The sequence below is a fragment of the Rhynchophorus ferrugineus genome, unplaced genomic scaffold (assembly GCF_030347505.1).
Source record: "Rhynchophorus ferrugineus isolate W39M unplaced genomic scaffold, kcgeb_rfMv2 rfM7, whole genome shotgun sequence".
In the NCBI taxonomy this organism is placed as follows: Eukaryota; Metazoa; Arthropoda; class Insecta; order Coleoptera; family Curculionidae; genus Rhynchophorus; species Rhynchophorus ferrugineus.
In genome coordinates, this window is record NW_027472586.1 from 33,500,810 (window position 1) to 33,526,497 (window position 25,688).

Here is a 25,688-nt window from a genome sequence, read left to right on the forward strand (position 1 = left end):
ATCTTTCATTATGATATAAATACACAATTTTTTAAACAACAAGGGCATATCAGTCGCCTGTTATAACACACATACATATAAGGGCGTATCCGACCATTTATCAATATTAAAAATTGAATACCTTAATATTTCATCTTTCATTTAATCAAAATGTTATGATTATATTAAATTTAGTTTGAGAATTCTAAAAGATTTTTAAGTAAATAATAAGTTTTTCAAAGAATGAACCAAGAAAGAGTTTTTGGGATTCAAAACTAACTGTATTTCATTAATTACCGCAACACAGTGGGGCAGGGTTACTTGATCAAGTGTTTGTTTAAATCAGCCTAGATCAGACTCAAACAAAACAGTTGAAATAATTATGCTAGTATCAGTTGTTTAATGATTTGACCGCATATTAAGATAAAAACTATTGTTATTAATTGTTTACTATACTAAATGTAGTTTATAATGAAAAAAGCTATATTGCATATTAAATCTTTCAAAAATTGTATATTGTATAAACAAAATTTGTAGGACGCCCCACCAAAATATAAACAGAACCTGAATAAAATTTCAATTGAAAAAAAAACGTTTTATTAATCAATAAATTCGTTAAAAAAAATTGTACAAAAAAATTCTACTTAGACGGTGTTCCTGAACATACAATTCCAAAAAGTATCCCGAACACCACCGACTAAATATACGAGTTATTTTGCCAACTAATTTATTTTACAGATTATAACTTCATCTCCTCTTGGTCTTTTACAGATTATAACTTCATCTCCTCTTGGTCTCTTCCCATTCTTTAAAAATATCGGACCGAAAACGATTTTCATAGAAGGCAGGAGCCATAAGTTATTAAAGTTGCGAGAAACTATACTAAAATAGAATCATTTCTACAACTACAGATATATTTTATTTAATATACTCCATATCTTTTCCCAGAAATTTCCATTTTGTGTTCGCGTACTTACTGAACAATTTAATATGTATTTCTTAAATCAAGCAACGTGTGAGCGAAAAAGTATGTAACAAGGTTTACATCTGCTATTTCCGTAAGGTCAACCAAGACCTTAGCAGTTAAGTTTCGTTCGGTTTTAGCAGGTGCGGCAATACACCACTCCTTGTTGATGCTATTCAATGCAGAGTATGAACCTGTGATCATAAATATTGCGATTTGGTTACATTTTATTATTAAAACATTGTTACTAGTTAATGCCGTGTAACCTACAATTTGTTCTCAGGATAACTAAATAATTAGGTATATATCTAGGGGATTAGGTTCTTATTATTAAGTGCATTAAAAATTTACTGTATATTCTTGGTTCTCTTGATTTCCTGAGTGACCGTATGTATATGAAAGTCTGGGCGTCAACAATCGTTCTTTTACCATATATCAGTATCTGGATGTATTGGAAGAACATAAGTTACAGAAACACAAATGATATTGCTTATGTCAAAGATCCTAAATAACCGAATAACTCCCTGTACAAATTCAATTTCTAGGAATGTTCTTTTACTTTTAAAATTATATAATACCACTTGCTGTCATAGGAAATAAATACATAACAAAAAGGTTAATCAAGTTTTTTTCAGATACTAGTATTTAGTACATATTTCTTTTTCTGCTAAATTCTAACAATTAGTGACTCGTATTTTTATATAAATACTGAAGGCTGAAATATTATATTAGTATTACTGAATGATTTCATAATTAGCGCCTATTATATTCCGCTTTTACCTAATCAATGCATTACACATTTATTCGAAGTACGTTCCATCTGAAGCTATTATTCATTCAATTTACGTTTTTTTTTACTTTATAGAAGTTGTTTATGTTGGATAACATCGAATTTCCATATTTCCAAAAGAAGATGATAATTATCTTTTTTTTTTTAGATAGTTCTCTCTGGATAGGGATGATTATATGAATTAAAACAACTTATTATCTGAATACTCTAAAAATATCGAGCATCATTAGTAATAGTTCCAGATGGTTCAAAGGAATCTGTGTTAAGTACAATAATGAAAGATACTAGCTTCTAGGGACTTTCGAGTTATGTAGTTGTCAGATATAGATAAGTGTGAGTCAAGAGAGAAACCATGTTGTTGATGTATATACATCAATTTGTTAGTTCGTTTATATAGAGTCTTCAACTATTTAGATTGGTGTAATAAAGAAATAACGCTATTTGTTAAAACTAATCTCAGTATAACAATTAATAACCGTAAAATCTCAACAATTCAGATATCAAAACGAATATCAGCCAACTATATCAATAACAACTGATCGGCATTATTATCAATTGTTAACAATTTATCACCTTGAAACTATTCAAACCAACCAGTTTGCAAAACAAGTTGAAAAAACCGATCAACGAAATATAATTTCAATGCGTCCAAGAAATTATTAAAAATATTAATCGAAATCGAGACAAATTAACGGCGGGTTCCCGGTACCCAAAACAATTACCGCACAGATTCGGTCTCTAATTCGATCTTGTTCTGTTTTGCAAGCGCTAGAAAACGGTTGGCTGATGTTTTGTTCTGATTTTTTCGCCGCTACCGCCGCATTGTGATTAAGCTAATAGTAATTCCAAACGAAATCGAAATGTTAGAGTTTTTTTTTACGACTGGTTGACGGCGGTGGTGTTTTTATTTGTTATTAACGCCGATAATTGTTGATATTTGTATACAAATTAACGGACTGAGTAATAATTACGACAAAATTAGTACATTTTAGTTGGAATACAGAAGAAAGATGATTAAATTTTCTACAGTTATACTTGGAAGTGCTAAAAAAGATTGTTACTTTATAATGGAATCTTGTGAAATAGTTTTTAATTTTAGAAAAGCTAAAATTATCGTGCCATAACAGGTCAATTGAAAAGTCCCCGGCCTTACATATATAGCGCTACTAGAATTAAATCCACATACATTTTAGTTAGCATTTCGAGTAAAACAACTTTTGTTGCTGTGAAAAAAATGAATAAAAAGAAATTTCGCATGACGATAAAATATTGCTTTTTGAAGGGCAAAAATACTGTTGAAACAAAAACTTGGCTTGATGCCGAGTTTCCGGATACTGCGACAGGAAAATCAACCATCAAGGACTGGTATGCCAAGTTTATACGTGGTAAAATGAGCATGAATATGGTGCCCAAAAGTTCTAAAGATATAAACTGAAAGTGCACATCATATCATTCACGAATATTTAGGTATGAGAAAGCTATGTGAAAATTGGGTGCCGCGCGAGCTCACTTTTGACCAAAAACAACGACGAGTTGATGTTTCGGAGCAATGTTTGAAGATGATCAAACGTATTAAAGCCGAGTTTTTGCCGAGAACAATCGGCTGGCAAGGTTATGGCATCTGTATTTGGGATGCGCATGGAATAATTTTCATTCACTACCTTGAAAAAGGAAGGACCATCAACAGCGACTCTTACATAGCGTTATTGGATCGTTTAAAGGACGACATCGCTGAAAAACGGCCGCATTTGAAGAAAAAGAAAGTGCTGCTTCACCAAGACAATGCACCGTATAACAAGTGAGTGAAATTGATGGCAAAAATCCATGAATTGGGCTTCAAATTGCTTCCTCGTCCGTCGTATTCTCCAGATCTGGCCGACTATTCCCGGTTCTCAGATCTCAAAAAGAATTTTCGTCGAATGAAGAGGTGATCGCCGAAACTGAGACCTATTTTGAACTAAAGGACAAATTGTACTACAAAAATGGTATCGAAATCTTGGAAGGTCTCTATAATCAGTATATCACCCTTGAAGTGAATTATGTTGAGTATAAAAAACCAATTTTGCCAAAAAAATGTGTTTTACTATGGTATAACGGGGCCTTTTCAATTGACCTGTTATATTACCATGATGATTCATTAATAATTTTCTTATTAAAAAGCTCCTGTTTTATACTATTTCCCATTCCCAGTTTCAGACATAGGTACATAATCTGATGCCAGTGAAACATATTTATTTATTCCTGTTGAATAAAACTCCTTAATTCCAGAGGCCATGAAACTGTTAAAAGCATTATTGGAGTCGCCATGATTCTTAGAGTATACGGTATATTACTTCGGTAATTTACTTCCTTCATGCTCTATGTTGCCCTAAAATAAGGCCTGTCTTCTTGTCTCATTTCCTTTTCTCCTTGTCTGTCATTTTTCAACTATTTTTCCACTTCGCCTTTGCTGAGTTCTAATTTCGATAAGTCAGCGCCCGAATAATATAAATATTATATTTTACAATAAACCTGTTAAATAACTGCATAACACCCTGTAATCATTTGATTAATGAGAATTTTATTTTTATTTTAAAATTATATAATACCGCTTGGTTTGATAGGAAACAACTAAATAACAAAAAGGTTAATCAGTTTTTTTTTAGTAACAAAGTTAATTACATATTTCTTCCCATTTCTGCCGAATTTTAACAATTAATGCATATCATTTTTACATGAATTCTAAAGGTTTCAGTATTCATATCATAGAACGATTTGGTGCAAAAACACTATTCTACCTTCTCTTTGAAAACAAATGCTTATTAGTTTTTGCTTACCGAATGAAACACAAATTTATTCAAAAGATATCTCTTCGGAACCCATTTTCAGACAATTAACTTTAAGAAAGGTACTATTCTCCAGAGAGAGCATTCAAAACAAATAATTCTCTAGATTCAATATGTGATGCATCTACCTATTCCTTTTGTAGATAGTGTCCGCAACTCATGATATATTCTCATTCCCAAGCGCTTTGCTATGTTCTGGAACAATATATTTCTATAATAAAACATCTATTATTATAATGAATTGTATTTATTTACTCAGCACATGACAACATTTGGAATTGAGCGTTTTCAAATATTATTAGAGATACAGCCCTACGTTACCTATTGTGGCTTTCTTCCATTGCCCCTTGTTCTCATAATGATACATATGATCTGTAAAGGCAATAATTCTTTCTTCATGAGCTTATTTCATTTGTCTTTATTGTATATCTAGTACTTTTATACTCAAACTAAAACTCACTAACACAACGGGGGAACCTTTCCGTCAGTTCTTTTTATGTGTCTTATTCTTTTTTTACCATTTTCATCTTCTGCAAATATTAATATTTATCTATAAATAGATGCATTATTGATAGTTAATGCTATAGCTGATTTTGATTTTCTTTGTCAAACTCTATGGGTTAAATTTTAAAAAGTGCTATATTTCACAAGCGCATTTTCCTTTTTCCAAAATAATCGCATTTAAATGTAATTTAAGTTATGGGATCTAATGTGGCATAATCACTTGACTATTTATGTAGTTATGGTAGTTTTGGTTACACTGCATTGATATTTCTTGAACATTCACTCCATAAAAACATTTATATTAGCTCCATAAGAAGTATTTTCTTTAATTAACTTGGCCGTCTGTACATTAAAACGCTTCAGAAAAGTTAATACAAAAGTTTTTAATATAAACTTAAAATTGTAAATGGAACTAATCACTCAAATTTAATTCAATATCTGCCATAAGTTATAACGGAAACTTATGTATGGATCAGGGAAAAAGGAAAAAAAAGTTAAGCCAGTAAATTTGAACTAAACCCGGAAACTGATATTAGTACACTAAACAGTCACGTACCACAAATCTCATTCAATTAACTTTCCATCATTATTAATAAAATATTAAATTACGATAATAATACGTTTTAATTAATGGCACTATTAATTAAATTATAGCTAAATTATTTATTATTAACCTGTCCCACTTTTACCTTTAATTGTAAAATTATATTATAAGTAATGCGCTGTGCTCGTTTTCTAAGCTAACCTTGATAGTGCAGTAAGAATTGGAATCAAAGGTTTTGAATTCGACGATGGATGGTCGTGCCGTAAACAGGCGATGAGACGAGTACTACCAAGGACGCTTGTTTTCATAGTTTTGTGGGTAAAGCACGAAGCACGACGAGGGTTGGGCGACGAATAATGGACAAAAGTAAAAGTGGAACCCGCCAAATTTACAAATAATAAACAACAGGATACGTCAAATGTTTAAATATCAATTGTTTGATCATACCAGAGTCAAGATATAATTATTGCAATCACAATATATATATATATATATATATATATATATATATATATATATATATATATAGCACAAGCCTTCGGTAAGGTTTGGCATGAAGGCCTTGTTCATAAACTATAGAAAATGTTACCAAACTAAACCATTAAAATCGTACCTTAGAACCAGAATATTTAGTCAAACAAGAGGAAGCTTACTCTACAATAATAGAAGCTAAAGCAGGTGTACCACGAGAAAGTGTACTGGTGCCAATGCTTTATCTACTCTACACTTGTGATATACCACTTGGGATATTACGATGGCTACATTTGGTCTATATACAATAGTGAAGAAGCCTCACGAAAATTGCAACAGGCAAGTTACAATATAAATAAATGGACACACGCTTGGAAAATAAAAATTAACGAAAGTATATCTGTGTATGTGCAGTTCACCTTCAATCAGACCGTACAAGCATCAATAACATTAAATAATACCATCATTCCATATAGCAACAACGCTAAATATCGCCCAATGAGTCTTGATGCAAAACTTCGCTGGAAAGAACATATAAAGAAGAAAAGAAAACAACTGGAATTGAAATATAAGAAAATGTACTGACTAATTGGAAGAAAATCACAATTATCAGTACATTTTTATACTATAAAGGGGATCACTGAAATGATCAAAAAGGTTATCTTTTCTTTACTTATCTGAAGCTGTCTGGCCTGCTATGTAGTAACCATTCTTATGTTATATATTGTTTATAATTCGTATTGAAATTGAATAAAAGATTAAATTGTTATACATAAAAACTCTTAGAACACAATAATCTAAATTGGATAACAATACCTGTTACATTACTAAGTGTATATAATTAGGTAAGTTTATATGTATATATATATATATATATATATATATATATATATATATATATATATATATATATATATATATATATATATTTGTGTGTGTGTGTGTATGATATGATGTGATTAGGATGATATATTTCGTCTATGAAGATAAAACGTTTCGCCAAGCGTGTTAATTTAGTATATGGTGATGAGTTTTTATTCTGTATCAAAGTCCACACGCGATATAGGCATGTTAACAATAGTCGTAAAAATGTAAGTATTGCCTAATCGAAATGTGTAACAATCGAATGTGTTATTAAAAGTTTGCGTACATTATTTAAGGATCAAAGATCTTTAGTAAAACTATTATACTTGTAACTTGAAAACTTTGAACATATTAATATTGTGAATTTTACAGAACATTTGTGTTTTGAAAAGTCCATTTCTAGGTAGAGAATTCAAAATGCTTGCACCTGAAAAGTAAGGAAATTCATTTTACCTGCAATTATTCAATAGGATTGATAATTTGATTTTCAAGAACAGATAGGCTAACAGATATGATCAATAGTTTTTACAATATGTATGATATATTTTTAACATTTTAACTATTATTTATTCTTTTCCTGCTGAAGGTACTTTTTCCGATCGACAAATTTGAGTAAGGCGAATCTGATTGAAATAATGTTTACCCATAGTCCTTGATTATTTCTGCCATCACTTTATCGACTCTAGCTTTCTGTGTATTTATGTGTACTGTGTAAACACTGTGGCGGTTCATATTTGTAGAGCTGTAGAAAAAAACTCCCTCCATCATTCGAGACGTACAGTGTACGACTTAATAAAGGTATTTTGCCTTTCTTCACAAATAATATTGACGCAGAAATTTCCAAATCGACAATTTCGCCATTTCAGTAGTTTAATATTTCTCTAGATCGATCATATATATCATATCATTCATTATAATAGATCAATTGAAAAGTCTCCGGCGTACCATAGTAAAACACATTTTTTTGGCAAAATTTGTTTTTTATTATATAATTATCAAGGATAATTCCCATCAAGGGTGATACACTGATTATAGCGATCCTCCAACTTCTCGATACCATTTTTGTAATACGATTTGTCCTTTGCTTCAAAATAGGCCTCCGTTTAGGCGATCACCTCTTCATTCGACGAAAATTTCTTCCCAGCGAGCATTCTTTTGAGATCTGAAAACAGGAAATAGTCTCTGGGGGGCAGATCTGGAGAATACGGTGGATGATGAAGCAATTGCCCACGTTTTGGAGCGGGTTCATCGTGTGCAGTCCACTCGGATGACTGTCGATTGGACTTCGGGGTGAAATGATGGAACCACGTCTCATCCATTGTCACATATCGACGCAAGAGTCGGGTATATTGCGCTTGATCATCTTCAAACACTGCCCCGAATCATCAACTCGTCCTTATTTTTGGTCAAGAGTGAGCCCGCGCGGCACCCACTTTGCACAGAGCTTTCTCATATCTAAATATTTTTGAATGATATGATGTACAGGTTCAGTTTATATCTTTAGAACTTTTGGGCTCATTGGAACTCATTTCACAGAGTCGAAACTTAGCATATCAATCCTTGATGGTTGATTTTCCTGGGGCAGTGTCCGGAACAGTTTGAATTTCATTTAATTTAAATTTACGGTCACTCAAAATCATTGGATTTCTTAAATGTTTTCGTCGGTAACAATCTCTTTTGGCCGTCCACTGCGTTCACCACTCATTTCACAGAGTCGAAACTTAGCATATCAATCCTTGATGGTTGATTTTCCTGGGGCAGTGTCCGGAAACTCGGCATTAAGTCAAGTTTTTTGGTTCGACTATATTTTTTCCCTTCAAAAATCAATATTTTATCAACACGTGAAATTCTTTTTTATCCATTTTTTTCACAATAACAAAAGTTGCTTCACTCAAAATGCTATAATTCACAAACTAGTGATTCGACAGCTGGCAAATTTATAAACGCATCTTTTGAGGGTTAGGGCTATCTAAAATGGATTTAATTCTAGTAGCACCATCTAGCAGCCTTTTCAATTGACCTATCATTATCTGAAAACATTTGTAGGGTATCTAAGGTTGTATTTTATACTGAGCTAATTAACATATTTCAGTGGAACATTCGACCAGTAGAATTCGCTTAATATATAATTTAATTTATAACTACTCTTCTGTTGTAGTTGCGTTGATAGACAAACAAGACAATTACAGGATTAACAGATCAATATGCATTTCCCAAATTAAAAGAAACTAAACTACTTAAGTTGAAGTTACGAAGACACTTATACACATGTTAGGGATGTTGGCCACCGAGAAAAATATCGATATTTCGATATATCGATATTTAAAAAAATATCGATATATCGTTTTCGATATTTAAAATATCTATATATTTTTCCTCCGATATAAGTAATAATTTACAATAAGTATAAAAAATATCAATATTTTACAAAAAAAAATATATCGATATTTCTAAGGAAATAGTAGTGAAATATTAAATATAAATATAAATAAGAAATAACGATATATCGATATATCGATATTTTTTCTGCATCCCTAATACATGTATAAGTACTATAATACTATAAGTTTGTGTAGTTTGATTCTCTTCAATCTTTTCATTTCCTGCGTGCTGTCCAGTAGCTGTATTGCTTCAACGTTGCTGAAAACCATTTTAATTTTGAGAAATTTTGGATGGGTATTTAATGGGTAGTTAATTGAAGAACTTTGTTTTGGGTGCGTCGGATTACTAGTTGATTTGGTGTTTTAGTATAACCTTATATTTGCAACCCATAAATCCATATTGGCTTTATAAGTGACCGATAATCCAGGCTCTTTGATTTTAGGCCAAATTGAGGGTCTTCCGACTAGCCAATACAGTTTCTTCACTTGGAGTTCAATCTGCTCTGCTTTTAGACTAACACGATGATGACGAACGTGAAGTCCAATTTAACCTACCATCGAGGTATTTAGATGATTTTGAAGGGATCGGGCATTTGTCAAGTGATATAATTAGGGTTTTGTTATTTCTCCGCCACGCAAAATTAATGTAAGAAGATTTGTAGTTACTAAGGTTTATTTTCCTCTCCCAAGTCTATTTGTAAATGTTGTTGACTGAGACTTGTATTATTTCTACACCTTTAATCAGAGATATGCCTTAATAACTGTGGCGCTGGAAAATATTCCCAAGAACTGTTATTTTCCGTTTTAGGATATACTACAGAATACTACACTAGAGATACTGCCCTGGTTCCTTGGTTTCTGATATAGGACTGAAATTTATTCGTCTCCGTGAAACTCGTTCTTATGTTTTGGATTCCGCAAGTAGTTGCATTAGTAATTAATTCATATGCATGAAGCTGAATAGCCATTTTGTCGTAATTTCAAGCATCTCTCCCACTATCATCAATTATGAAACCATATGTGCCGATTTGTGTGAATTTCTGTTAGTTCCAACTGTATTGCTATATTTAATTTTAAATTTAAATTAATACATCTTTATCGATATTCCTGATAACCTACACAATCTCTTTTTAAATTGCCATAAATAATCGGTCATCATACCCGACAGATTTCCCATCTTGTACGGACAATAAGCTCAGAGATTGCCATAAGAGTTAATTATTCCGAAACGATTTCAATATAGAAACGTTATTACAATACATGTATGTGCTGTTATGTAAAAAAAACGCCGGCGTGGGCTTTTTTACGGACAATTCGTTCGTATGAAATAATGGACGAAGATTAAATGCAAAACGCTCAGCTGATGGTACCGTAAATGGTGCAAGAAGGCGAGAGTTGTCAGGGATCTGGTGGGTTTGGCCGTCCTCTTAAAATTATCTCGCGGCCCACGCCGATTACATTTCGAGGAACAAGATTACATACACGTTTCATTGTTTGATTTGGGGGATTTTAATGATGCTCGGACAGGAAAGGGAAGCTCGTTGAAATCGGAACGGATGCCGTCCTTGGAGAAATAAAGCTCACGGTTCATGAAAACTTTATTGCTTGAATTAAATAGATTTTCTATATTTTAGAAGAATTATTTTTTGAAACAGTAATCGTTTCTCTTCGCTTGTTGATTCAGTCACCGAATTTGTCTCGTTTTTAAAATTTTAAAATTTAAAAGTGATTAACATCACTGTTCACACACTTCGATTGTACTAAAATTTATATATTACCATATCATCTTTGGTGAAATACGTTTAAGGCTCACGAAATCAGGTTGAATGAAATGGACATTCTATGTCCTAGAGTTATTTCATGAAATCTCTACAATAAAAGAAGCTAAAGCAGGTGTACCACAAGGAAGTGTACTGGGACCAATGCTTTATCTACTCTACACTTGTGATATACCACAAACGGAAAATATTACGATGGCTACATTTGCAGATGATACTGCGATTATAGCTGTCGGAGACAATAGTGAAGAAGCCTCACGAAAATTACAACAGGCCAGTGACAATATAAATAATTGGACACACCCATGAATTGGGCTTGGAATTGCTTCCGCATCCACCGTATTTTCCAGTTCTGGCCCCCATTAACTTTTTTGTATTCTCAGATCTCAAAAGAATGCTCGCTGGGAAGAAATGTTCGTCGAATGAAGACGTGATCAACGAAACTGAGCTAAGGACAAATCGTATTTTGGAGTAAAGGAGAAATCGTACTACAAGAATGGTATCGAAAATTTGGAGGGTCGCTATAATCAGTGTATCACCCATGAAGGGAATTATGTTGAATAAAAAAACTAATTTTGCCAAAAGAAGTGTTTTGCTATGGTAGGCGAGGACTTTTCAATTGAACTGTTGGGTAATAGATAAACGTATCATACTTAAAAATTAATGGTTTGGTTGGAATATTTAGTTGTTTTCTTTAATTTTTAGTTCTATTTTTTTAACGACAATTACTCTATAGAAATATTTATAATAACTTAACTAAAACTAACTAACTGTCTTCTAGATATTATATCTGTCCATTAACCTTTTACATATTGCTATTTGCCATGTACTATTTACATTTTTACAATATTATATGAATACGAAAATGTCAGATGGTTAAGGTCATCTAGAAAAAAAAAGAAAAATAGAAAGAAAACAACAGAAACATTGAACTTCGCTAACTAAAAATAACTTTCTATTCAATTATCATTTGTCGAACACATGTTTTGAGTAATAAAAATTCAGACTATCGAACGATTAACGTTCTTTAATAACTTTAATTAAGGTGGAAGATTAAAATATAAAAAAGCATCTCTTTCTCTTTTGAATATATATGTCTATATCTATAATAATTATGTGTCATATATATATATATATATATATATATATATATATATATATATATATATATATATATATATATATATGTATGTATATGATATATATATATATATATATATATATATATCTAGATATATATATATATATATATATATATATATATTACTTCCACTACAATAAAAAAAAACACAGAATTATTGCAGTTCTTGTTGATTATATTTTCCATAATGCAGAAAATATACAGAAATTATACTTTATTAGTCATATTATAAACACAGGTATACTTAGAGGATTTTCAGGAATACTACTATTAATTTTATATGTTATTTATGGTATAATTCTTAGGTGTAGGTTACATTCATATTCTATTATAATAACAACCCAATGTTAAAATAACTAAACTAAAGACCTATTAATTCCACAACTTTCAAGACTTTCAAAGAAAAATAGCGTAAACAAATTAGTTTTCTCTAGTCTTTGAAACAGTTGTTGGGTTCTAGTTTTGGGGTTACCTTTAATGTCCTCTTTGATGCACTTTTAATCTCCATAATCAACTCAGATATTCTCTAACTGATTTTTAGTTATTACCGGGAAAAGATACCATTGTAAATTTTTGTCCATTTAAATTTTTTTCATATTAGTTTAAATAAAAACCAGAAAGAATTAAATGAATAAGTAATTTTTTACGAAAAAAATATGTTTTGTTCCGTTAGTCATAATTTTTCTAATCCCTCTTAACCTCAGAAGCGTAATTTTAACTATCTTTAACTGATATATTTGGAGATCAGAGTTGGAAAGTTTTTTATACAGTTACATTGGAGTTTTTAAACCTACATCTCGAATAAACGAATTCATTGCATCCTCATCCTATAGTAACAATTTTTTTATTTTTTGTATATATTATTAGATGATTAGGCAACCCAAATTTGTTATCAAATCTTTCAGAGATGGTCGTTGGTTAGAATACAGTTGTAATCAAAATAGTTGGGTTATTTAAAGGTTAAAGAGTTCAAAATAAAGGCAAGTATTTAGGAACCTGGGATAATTTATACAGACAAGCAATGTGGTATCCACGGCTGGAATAAGATAAATTTAATTCGATAAGGATTAATGCCGTATTGCTTAAAATAGCTTCGTAAATAAGCCATTTTCTCACGTAAAAAGTAAACAATAAAAATGGTTAATGTGGGTTATCCCTAAAAGATAAACATATACCATCGCGGACTATTTTGTAGACCTTTTTATGGTGTACAATACTGTAGTACATTAATTTGATCTAACTCGTAGGGTTAGGCAGCGTTTTTGCTAATTGCTAAATAAGCCTAAAAAATAGGTTAATTTACGACATCACGTTAGAAACCTCTAAAATTAGCAATGTTGCCTTAGTATATTATGCATGTATTATACATGTAAACCTTCCTCTTGAACCACTCTATCTATTGAAAAAAACCGCATCAAAATCCGTTGCGTAGTTTTAAAGATTTAAGCGCACATAGGGATATAGGGACAGAAAAGGCGACTTTGTTTTATACTATGTAGTGATCACCAACAAAGTACTAATAAAGAGGTTGATAAAGAATGTTAGTAGAAGTACAAAATCTCGTACACCGGCTGCGATTGATGATGGTGATCATAACACACCATACATGCATAAACAATTAACAATATGCAGAATTGGTTAAGTTTTACACTTCAAAAAAGCATCCTTTATTTCTTTGGGTGCTCAGTGGTTTAGATCTCTTTTTATGATTATGACATTCCATAGTGTTACAGTTCGGAATGATATAGTTAACTGTTTTATTAATTATCGAGTTAATTAAGATCAAACTTTTGTAAATTTAAATTATATAGACAATAATTATCGTTTATTACACTGTAATATTACTTATTATACGTCGGTAGGAAACGCCATTTTTCTCTTCGGAGATAATTACAATTTCCACTGAGCATGAGACTATATACTTCATGCTAGAGTCGTCGCTATCTCGCAGATAATTCTGATCAGGTTTCTGTGCACGTGTTCGGTACACGTGTACCTATTAATAATGACGAGATCGCAATTGATAGACTTTTCGCATGCGAATAGTGTTATGTATATCATCTAATTTAATTACATATCTATATATGGTAGATATATAGGTCGACGAAAACGTACCGTGTTTTTCATCTTTTCATCTGACGAAACATTTTTTAAAATATGACATATTATGACAAATATATAAATATACAAATAAACGTTATTTACGGTATTTTTTTGGGAAGTTTATAGCTGATAAGTTTTTTTTTAATAAATTATATCTCACTAGATATGCTTAATACTGTCTTAATTTATAAATTAATTCCTAAAACCTGTTCTGTTATTCATAAATACACAAGCAATGCGAATACGGTATTAACACATTAGTATGCATTTCCCAAATTACAATAAAACTAAACTACTTAAGCTAAAGTTAAGAATACTCTTGTAAACTATACAAGTTCAAATGGTTCACATTAATCTTCTGATTTCCTTTTTGTTGTCCAGTTGCTGTGATTTATTAAACTTATTATATGTTTTAAGGAGAGATCTTGGATCACCTCGTATATCCATTTGATTTTGATAGCTTTATGTAACTCTTCGTTGGTTACATAGCTACAAGCACTGGTAATTAATCGTTGAACTTTGTTTTGGCAGCGTTGAATTACCAGTGGTTTTGATGGTTTAGTGCAACCCCATAGCATAGAGTAATAGAGATGCAACTCAATAGGGGACTGTGGCGCAAAGTTTTGATTTGCACAATCTCCAGAGGTCGCATAATTGGCTATTCAAGTAATTTGATTGGTTAATTTAAATCTCCATTATAGGCACCTGTAAGAAAAATATTTTACTGTGAAGACATTTGATTGACTCATTAGTAATATTTGGTTTGTTTATAGTTTGGCTATGTTTAATTGACCAATGAAATTTAATTAAAAATTTTTTTTAATAAATTTATTAAATAAAAAGTATAAAAGTATATAGCACACCTTATTATTTGTAATATTCTATATGGAAAATCATTGACAAAACGTTTAAAATAAGGTTTAGGTTTTGAATTTACATTTTTTAAAGATATTTCACAAAAATATGTTATATTATCGACGTGGCAATATCGCGGGATAAAAAGAGTTTAAAAATTAAAAATTAATTAAGAGAAGAGGTTAAATGAAACAATATTCTGGGGCATAAGATATTGCCTTGGCTCGTCTATTCATATAGGAACATCTGGTAGTTATAGAGTCATCCCTCGCTATTATAATTATTTAAAGAACGTGAGGGTTCTTCCTCTTCACAATTTCCTAAAGGCCAACGAGGTGAAAAAAATTAACTTATGTTAAACGATTCAAATGACTTCTAAAACATACTAGACGAGGATGTGTATTCCTGAATCCATTAGCTAGATCAAAAAAAACTATCTTGGTTAAATAGCCTTAAGTCAATATATTTATATGGATAATTAAACTTTTTTTCTTGAATGAAAAGAACCCCTCAAGGTATTCCTCAATATTCATCGTGTATTGAATGTCGGTTAACCTACTCTTAATAGATTTGCATTCAGGAGCTACTATTTATTTTATTGGAGTTGCACTATATTAAGATAAGCTATATCTACGGCTATTATCGTCCTATATCTAGATGATAAATATTACAAATTGGAAGAAATACATGCAGGAGTCTCCAAGGTAGCGGCCTTGGAATTATTATCTATCTGCTCGAAAGCTGAAGAGACATTAGCATCCTGCGACACTAGCATATTGTGCAGTACTACTAGTAGTGGATAAAAACCAAGAAACGTCTATAAGAATAACGAAAGAAAACTAAAGAATCTCAAATGTCTTATTATAAACTTTAAAACAAAACCAGAAAAACCCATCGATGTTGAAGTTAAATGTTATTGAATGGTACTAGTGCAAAATATTTAAGTATAACATCGGATGTTACATTGATGTTGAAGAATTATATTAAAAAAGTAAGCCGAGCTGAAAATAAAATATAGACAGTTGCATTTTTAATAAGTATTGGGAATAATTTTTTGGAGGATGTGTATTATTCATTTCTGATAAACTTTAGAGCATTGAAACTACGGACGAGCCTTAGAAAGTACTAACAACTCTTGGAAAGTCTTACTGGCGGTAGTTTGCATTAAAAAATCTGAAAGAATCATTTAAAAAATTAAAAAACTTCTTGCTGGATCCTTAAATAATAACGTGGTCTGACATGAACATATTAAAATACAATCGGCATAATCATAAATTCTGGTCGTTATTCCCCTCAATTGTTGATTTTATCAAAAGTTGACATCAAACGTCGATGTATCGAGTAACAATACGTCGCCATCAAGAATACATTTCAACAACTCCAATTAATTTGTATCACATAGTTGAAATACAACCCAAAATTATTCATAATCTATTAGCATTAGTAAAGTTTTTTAAAAATCTACCAGGGTTATTTACTAAGATCATTAATTAAATCATTAAATAAAACAAAAATGGTTGACAAAGCATACATTATTTATAATGTATAAAGTAAATCTAAATAAATTTGGTTTGGCAAAGGTTTCGTTGAGTATCATATATTATTTATATGAAGTTATTCATCTCAAGAGGTACAAGAGGTATACATTATTCGCCCAATATATTTGCCTATTATATACAGTGATATATGAGTGAGTACATTAATAGAAGGTCAACCGGAAAAATCCCCGGCCTTACACAGAGATGGCGCTACTACAATTAAATCTATACGTTTTTTAGTTCGCCCTGGCGTTCAAAATATGCGTGTATAAATTTGACAGCGGTCGGATTATTAATTAGTGAATTATAGCATTTTGAGATTTGATCATTGACTGCCTTGAAAAAGGAAGGACCAACAACAGCGACTATTACAGAATATAATTTCGTTATTGGGCCGTTTAAAGGACAAAATCGCCGAAAACCGGGAGTATTTGATGAAAAAGAAAGTGCTGCTTCACCAAGACAATGCACCGTGTCAAAAATCCATGAATTGGGCTTCGACTTGCTTCCTCATCCACCGTATTCTCCAGATCTGGCCCCCAGCGACTATTTTCTGTTCTTATATCTCAAAAGAATGCTCGCAGTGAAGAAATTTTCTTCGAATGAAGGAGTGATCGCCGAAACTGAGGCCTATTTTGAAGCAAAGGACAAATCGTACTACGAAAATGGTATCTAAGAGTTAGAAGGTCACTGTAATCATTATCAGATCAGATATAATCATTATCAGAATTATGTTAACTTAAAAACTAATTTTTAAAAAATGTTTTTGACTATGGTATACCGGGAACTTTTGTCAATTCAAATTCAAATTCTATTAGCATGTGTCTCAAGAGATTGAAGCTCTCAAATCTTAAAATATTGTAATGGAATATATTTCCTATGTGTCAGATTATCCAGATATTAATCGTTGATGTGTTACACGGTTTATCTGAACAGTAATTTAGTCATTTGAATTGGCTCCAAAAATCTTATTTTATCGACCCGGAATACGTATTCCCGAAGGATGGGCCGAACTTTTGGCTGGTAGTGAATATATATCTTTAAAATTTAAAAAACAATAACAGTTTTCAATTTGCTCTCCTAATATTTAAGTTGCACTTGTAATAAAATGAACAAGTACTTCGTATAAATACGAAAGTAATTGCATATTGTACTAAAATCAATAATATACCTAAACCACTCTATAACTCCCGTTTACACTTTTAATTTCTAACAGATTTTACGATCTCGACCCGACGGTATATCTCTAACAGTCTCCAACGTGTTACCGAGAAAAAATCTATACATTACAGTAATAACAAAGAAGGTGTGCCCACATTCAACTTGACCAAGGTCTATTGGCATTCCTCACGATTTCTGTTGAACTAGGCGGCTAAAGTTGTTCTTATGCGACCGAATTTGTTTGTTCATTCTCTTCGTTTCGCTGTCATCAGTAATAATTGCTCTATTGTCCATAGTAAGCTCCAATGACGAAATAGATATATTTGATTTAATGTATCGTGTATTTATCGAACAAAGATATTTACGTTAATATTATACATTTATTTTTGGTATTACTACTATAATCTACTATAGGGTGGGCAATTTCATAGTTTCTTTTGGTTATTGATACGTGAAGTATTGTTTTCAGACAAAATTCAGATCGAATTTCCATTTATGAATTTATGAAAATCGAAAGTACGTTGAAAAGTGAACCACCAACTACAATACAATGCAGATAAAACTTGTGACTGGATACCACATACTGGATATGCTTCACAAATGTCTGCAAAACCTGCACTAACGCCAGGAACATTTGAATCTATTCAAACTAGGGCAAGCAATTAATACGACCATGTGATGACAACTGATGAGGCTGAAATAACCTTTTCTTAGTAACATGAAAAGTGAATAACTTTCAACACCCTACTTCAACCTCTGCAACACAGTCTTAATGGTATAGAGCCAGGTTCGAAAGAATCTTTAGAAAGTTACTTTATTCAATTATTCATCACCGAGAAATCTCAGAATTCTACAATAGCGCTTTGGAGGCGGTAAAATATCATCGATCAAGATGGCATTATATAATGACTGTTCAAAATTTACATGAATAAATGCGATTTCAGAAATATAAGAAAAACCCGAAATGTGGTCACTATTTATATTTCAGGAATAGGAAAAAAACAAATAGTTAAGCTGCGAATATATTTTTGCATACACTCAAACCAATTTTCAAAGCTTTTATTCGATTCCGAATCAGGTATCTTCAAAACATAATTTCACGGATGGAAACAAAAAGAAGTCGTTGGGTGCCAAATCAGAGCTGTATGACGGATGACCCATCAATTCGATGTTTTGAGTGCTCAAATAGTCTCTTGTTTGAGCCGATGTGTGAGAGCTCGCACTGTCATGATGAAGAACAATCCGGCGTCTCTTGTTTGTTTTCCTTATTTCACCGAAGACTTCTGGCAAACAAATTGTTGTGTACCAATCAGAATTTACTATTCTACGATTCTCTAAAGGTACTGTTGCAATATGACCAGTTTCCCTGAAGAAACAAGCCACCATTTTCTTTGAAGTGCTTGTGCGCGAACAACTTTTGTTGGATTTGGTTCGTCTTGGAACACCCATACAGTCGACTGCTGCTTATTTTCAGGCTCATACGAATATATACATGATTCATCACCTGTCACGAATTTATAAACGTCTTTCGAAGCACCGCGATTGAATTCCTTAAGCATTTCTTTGCATCAATCGACACGAACCTTTTTTGAGCGATTGTCAAATTTTATGGGATCCAACGCAAACATAACTTTCACACAGCTAAGTGTTCATGTAAAATCGCTATCATATATGCTAGCGGAACTAATGCTTAGGGATGCCGCGATCTCACAATAGGTGACATGACGATCTTGCTTAATCATTTCGCACACAGCATCGATGTTTTCTGGCACAACAGCCGATTTTGGACGACCTTCAGGAAACTCGTCGGACGGCGAACTACGACGACGGTTGAATTCACTAAACCAGCGATACCCGGTGGTTTTTGATGGAGCTTTATCGCCAATAGTCAATTTAAGTTGATTGATGCACTCTTGTTGTGATAATTAATGAAAACCGTAAAAAATCATCGCACGAAAATGTTCACGATTCAATTCTATTTTTTGCCGAGACTAAACTTTCAACTAAATATAAAATAAACAAATAGCATCCGTGCGACAAAATGTTCTGAGTACGTATATCGTCAAAATGTCAAACTTTACGATGGAACCGTCAGATGGACCTACATGACCACAGTGTTGCCAATTCCCGAAATATAATTAGTGACCCTCGTAATGTTTCTCCATTCCATTATTTCTCTTATTTAATTCCAAAATATAGCTTTTCATATATGAGTATCATATTTTCGGTATCAATATTGTCACTGTTTCGACATTTATATTTTTTCCCGTTTAGTATTTTCGAGTTCAAGTTGAATTTTTAACATTCATGACATGTTTTGCTTTATTTGAAATAATATATTGCTGAAGCCCATAAAATAATGCTGCTCCATCATATCCTAACTATCGGTGACAAACCAGCTCAAGCTCTCATAGAACCTTCGGACAGCTTAATAGTTGATGAATCAACTGTTGAAAATCGTTATTAAAGAAATTACTGAAAATGTCAACTGTTGGTTGTCCGGCAAAACATTTAAAGTTTTCAACTTTCCACACTACTATAATTTCATATAAAAATTATGAGTTAGTTCAGAAGAAGATTAAAGAAGCTAAAGAAGCAGAATATATATATGGATATAGACGCGAAAATGGTAGGATCACTGATGTACTGTAATATATTATGTGCTATTTGAATAAATCAAACCACGTATTGTCGCAGAAATGATCAGAAATAGCCAGAAACAGACGCGTAATAAACCTGTTACATAGCAACATTCGGTCAAACGTTGCAAGAGATATGAATTACACGTGCAGTACTGCAGCTCGAATAAGTTTTATGATTTTTGGTATTTCGATGATTGGATTGCTACCAAATCAACATCAATTTTTTGAGACGTTATCGCCCTCTGGAAGACATGGAAAAAGTTAAAGAAAATGGATGTACAATATATTTTTATTATTTGGTGTATACGATATGATTTTCTCACAATACATTTTTTATTAAAATAAAAAAAATATCACACAAACACAAACAAAGGATCCCGAGCTTTCAACAAACGAACTCTAGTGGCTAGGGATCATTCCAGTCCTAACCGCAACCTTGAATATTTAAAAGATATTACATCTCGTATGATGTCGTACTTAGATACAATATTAGATCAATAGAAACCAATTCAGTACCAACTATTGACACATCAATAACATCTTAAAATATGTTTAACAGCGCAGATTTGTGAGAATGTTTAGATACAGTCCACTACATACCTACTATATTATATTTCAAACGCTTATGAAACCACTCATTCCTCACTTTATGATTTATCTGTATTATTATAATATATAATAATTATTTGTTACAGATATACTGTCAACTACAAGATGCCGATTTTAATCCTCAAGTATCGGCCACCTGTAAAGCAGACCAAACCATGAACATTAAAGTTAACTTCAACAACTCTTTCTATGGTACTGTGCACGCTCGAGACTACAGAACGCCATCGTGTATGGCTGTCGGCGACGGAGGAAAGGTAGTGTCACTCGTGATCAGTCTGCTGGCACCCTCTGGATCCGCAGGTTATTGCGGTTTAGTCACCAACAACGTAAGTATCATATTTGTTGTTTAAAATAGTGTAAAAATAACTAAATGCGGAAATATGTTAAGTAAACAGAACTTATATAAAATATCTATCAATTTTCTAGATTGTATTTGGCTTTAGAAACTATTGTTGATGTCGATGATTTCCAATAACTTTATTCAACTTATATAGTAGTCATTTTGCTTACTCTTGAATTTTCCCAACCCAAGAAAATAGTTTTGACAAACTGTTGATTCATCAAATGTTGGCTTGTCTATAAATACTTTATGCGTTTGAATTGGACTAATTTCCTATCATTATCATCATTATCATCACCAATATGCTGCTGTTTATAGTAGATTGTTATCTTCCTATTTTTATAATAGCTTTCTGAAATATTGATCCATGAGTTTATTTATCCATGATTGCTCGTTACTCTTTTATTCCATAAACATGTCCAAATCATTATAATCTGAGTCTCCCGACATATTTCGTCACTGATTGTTACCCATATTGATCGCATAACCGATAAATGTCAGACTGTAATAGTAAATAAGTGAGAAACTAAGTATTGATACTTTGTTATTAATAAGTGTAAATTACAAGGGGACGATCAATAGTATTTATTAAAATATTAGGTGCTTGCATGTATTTTAGTCAGCTTATCTGTTCAATTAAAATTCATTTAAACATATAAATATACTGTTAAACAGACAATGGAACAATAAAAATTGCATTAACTACATACATTACTTTACATACACACACGACATATAAATAGTTATTCTACTGTTCTTGATTCTTGACTTATTATACTTATTGACCCATTATTGATACTTATTCTTCCTTCTTAATACTGATTAAATCTTGATTCTTTTGAGTGTTTCTTAATTTATGTTCTTTGACTAATTTTGTAATTTTTTTAGTATTTTAATTATTTTATTATCGTTAATTCTGTGATCGCATTCTTCAAATCTTTTGCTACTTCTCGGTAAATCTTTAGTAAATTCTGATGCCGATTATATTATTCTGTTCGTAGTTCTCTAATTCATTCTAGTCATTTTGGAAATTTGGATTCTCGTTATTTCTTTTTTATTCCAAGATGACCAACTAGAACCAAATGGTATTTTGCTGATGTCGCGTCGGATTCGGGATAGTGAAGTATCTTGCAGGTGACAGAGACCCTGAGTTACGACTGGGATTGTCGTATTTGGTTGTCTACCGAGGTTTGTGGATGGGTAGGGATTTTATCAAGGTGTTGTGTGTTTTAAGGCACCTAGAGAGAACTTTACACTGGGCATGTTCGTGAAACTCTTCACGAAGGGGATGTCTGATTCGATATGAGTATTGGCGTTCTTCATAAATCATGGGGCAATGGGTAACGGGCTGACTTTTTTGAATTGGAACACTTGGAGTAGTTTAAGTTGTCTCTCAGAGACATACCTGTACCACACCTGTGCTCCGTAGAGGCAGACTGGACGAACTAACATTTTATACATAGTTGCTTTCTGGAGTATTGGGAGCTTACTTTTTCTGCAGAAGAGTGGGAAGAGAAGATCGTATATGCCATTGCCAAGCCAACCATATAGTCAGATGGATTGGACTTATTTTTTGGAATGACAGCGACAAGCGCATGTTTCCAGTTCGTAGGGAAATACTTTAACCTCAGGATGGAGTTGATGATGTTGGCAAGCTCTGATAATTGCTTGCTGGTGAGGTTTTTCAGTTTTTGGCCTAACTTCACCAGACATTTGGTTCAGACATTATACTAATGAAAGAACATTACAATTTCCGTAAACTACATATTAAACAATTTCCTTATATATAATTATGTAATAATATGTAATTACCTGGCAGAATATATTGCACTAATGTTTCCCAATGAATATCTTTTTAAAGCATCCAATTATGTGTGACTTATTCCAATTATCGATTAGTGTTATTACCAACAATCACTTGAAATAAAGTTACAAAAATAAATATTTAAATTGTTAAAATTTTAATATTTATCATTCACTAATTGTTAATTGTATTTATTGAAGTTATTTGGTTTAATGACTTCAACCAAACAATAGAATACACACGACAATTAAATAACTGAGTCAATTCAAAAATTACGATATCATAACTCGTAATCCTATATCATCCAAGGCTGCGTTAGGACACCTTGAGGACCGTATTCTGAATTATAATCGAAAATAACTGACCGCAGATACGGTTGCGTCATTGCCGCTTATACCCTGACCCATAAATCGAACTTTGTAACCGACCCGTTAAGGTATACGAAACCTGTCAGAAGATGCAGCGCATCGTTTTTTTTTTTGTTCAGAGGGAATCTGCTGCTTTTTTACGTAACTACGACGAAATTGCGATCGAACGTGTCGAATTTCATGATCTAGAGCGGAAATGGTATATGGAAACAATCGCGAATTATTGCTAATTGCTGCCGGTGTTCATTCACCTGATACATTAATACTACGATTTTGATGTGCAACGGTTGGAGATATTTGTTTTTTTAACCATGTCCTGTTAATTTTGAATGATGAAGGTATCCATATATTGACCTATACTAGAATATTGTTATGAAAATTACCATGACTATTCATTAGTCGGTACTTTAGAGCAGTGAGGAATAAATGTTACAAAATTTTAATATCAACAAATTATGCAGTACACTAAATACAAAAAAAAACTTTAGCGATGACAACCCATCACTATTTCATTCGAATGCTCGCTTCTGAATTTTTTTAAATACATTGATTTTAAAGTCCCGGGCCTACAACATAGGCTTCAAACGTGACGCAGAGACACCGACGATGCAGAACGCAGTGGACGTCCAAAAGAGGTAGTAACACTAGAAAACATAAAAAAAAATCCACGAAATCGTTTTGAATGATCGAAAAATTAAGTAGCGCGAGTTAACTAACATCGTAAAGACATCAAAAGAACGTGTTGGTTTTAAATTACATGAGCATTTGACTTTGAGAAAGCTCTGCTCAAAACAAGTGCCGTGTTTTCTCATCGTTAAACATTTGGCCATGTTTAAACATAACAAACAATAATTTTGCTTCGATATGTCACAATTAATGAAACATGGATCCATCACTTCACTTCGGAATCAAAACGAATATACATCAACTGGTGAACCTCGTCCAAAGCGCCAGAAATCAACCATCAACAATCAACAATATTTTGGGAGATCCGTGGTGTAATATTCATCGACTATCTTGAGAAGGTAAATGCTATCAACAGTGAATAAAAAATTTCAAAATTAAAAAACAAAAACTAATAAATCTCTATCAATCATTTAACTGTCTCACTATCACATTTAATAACAGTAATATGTATCCTAAATCTGGAATATTATTAAATTACTATCCCTTTGCTAATACTAAAATAATTACTAATAATTTCATAATTACTAAAATTTTACCAAAAAATGTATTTTACTATGGTAGGCCGGGGACTTTTCAATTGACCTGTTAGTATAACTCGAGACATTAACCGATAAGTTGTACTAATGAGCCGGACATTAATTTTTTATAAGATTTTAATTATAGATAAGTTTGGTTGAAACAAAATTACTCCTTGATCAAATTACTGATGAGATTGTAATGTTAGATATTGCTCTTTAAGGAGCGCCAATAAAACATAAAAAATAAAATACTAGTATATGCCAATTATTAAAATTCCTTATCACAATACGATATTAATAATATCTTTGGCACACCTACAGGGCCCCATAGAATAATTCATATTTTATTATAAATTTTAGCACATCTAAATTTTTTGTAATGCAATCTAAGATCGATGTTATTTCATTTAAAAACTTGAGTAATAAAATTTCAGGCCTGTTCAGGCATTGTGGTGTAAAATTCATAACTCGTTTCATCCAAACCTTTACGTAATTATCATCGACTATAATCAGTAATAATATACAAGAGAGAATTGGAAAATTCTTACGTGATTCCAATTTTACATCTCCGCACACGTGACTTACTATAATGGCGTGTTAAAACTAATAAAACAAAACGTATTCGTGTAACTTTTACCTTGCCTAGAAGAACATGCCCACAAGTGAAGATAAAAACAACTATAGTGGCTTGTTGGTTGCAAATCGAACTTATCTTTAGATAATAAAATATTGCTATACAAATCATTAGACCTACTTGGTTCTACGGAATCTAATCTTGGTGTACTTATAACAAATATTCTATAGGTATTATTCAATGGTTTA

General features: G+C 32.0%; 1 protein-coding gene across 1 annotated transcript in view; it reads left to right on the forward strand.

Annotated features, from left to right (window-relative positions):
- LOC143199827 (uncharacterized) overlaps positions 1-25,688 on the forward strand; it is a 74,626-nt gene that overhangs the window by 13,042 nt on the left and 35,896 nt on the right. The window contains exon 2 of the mRNA XM_076409950.1: positions 21,236-21,475. Within this exon, the coding sequence (XP_076266065.1) occupies positions 21,236-21,475 (240 nt within the window). The remainder of the gene's footprint in view (positions 1-21,235; positions 21,476-25,688) is intronic.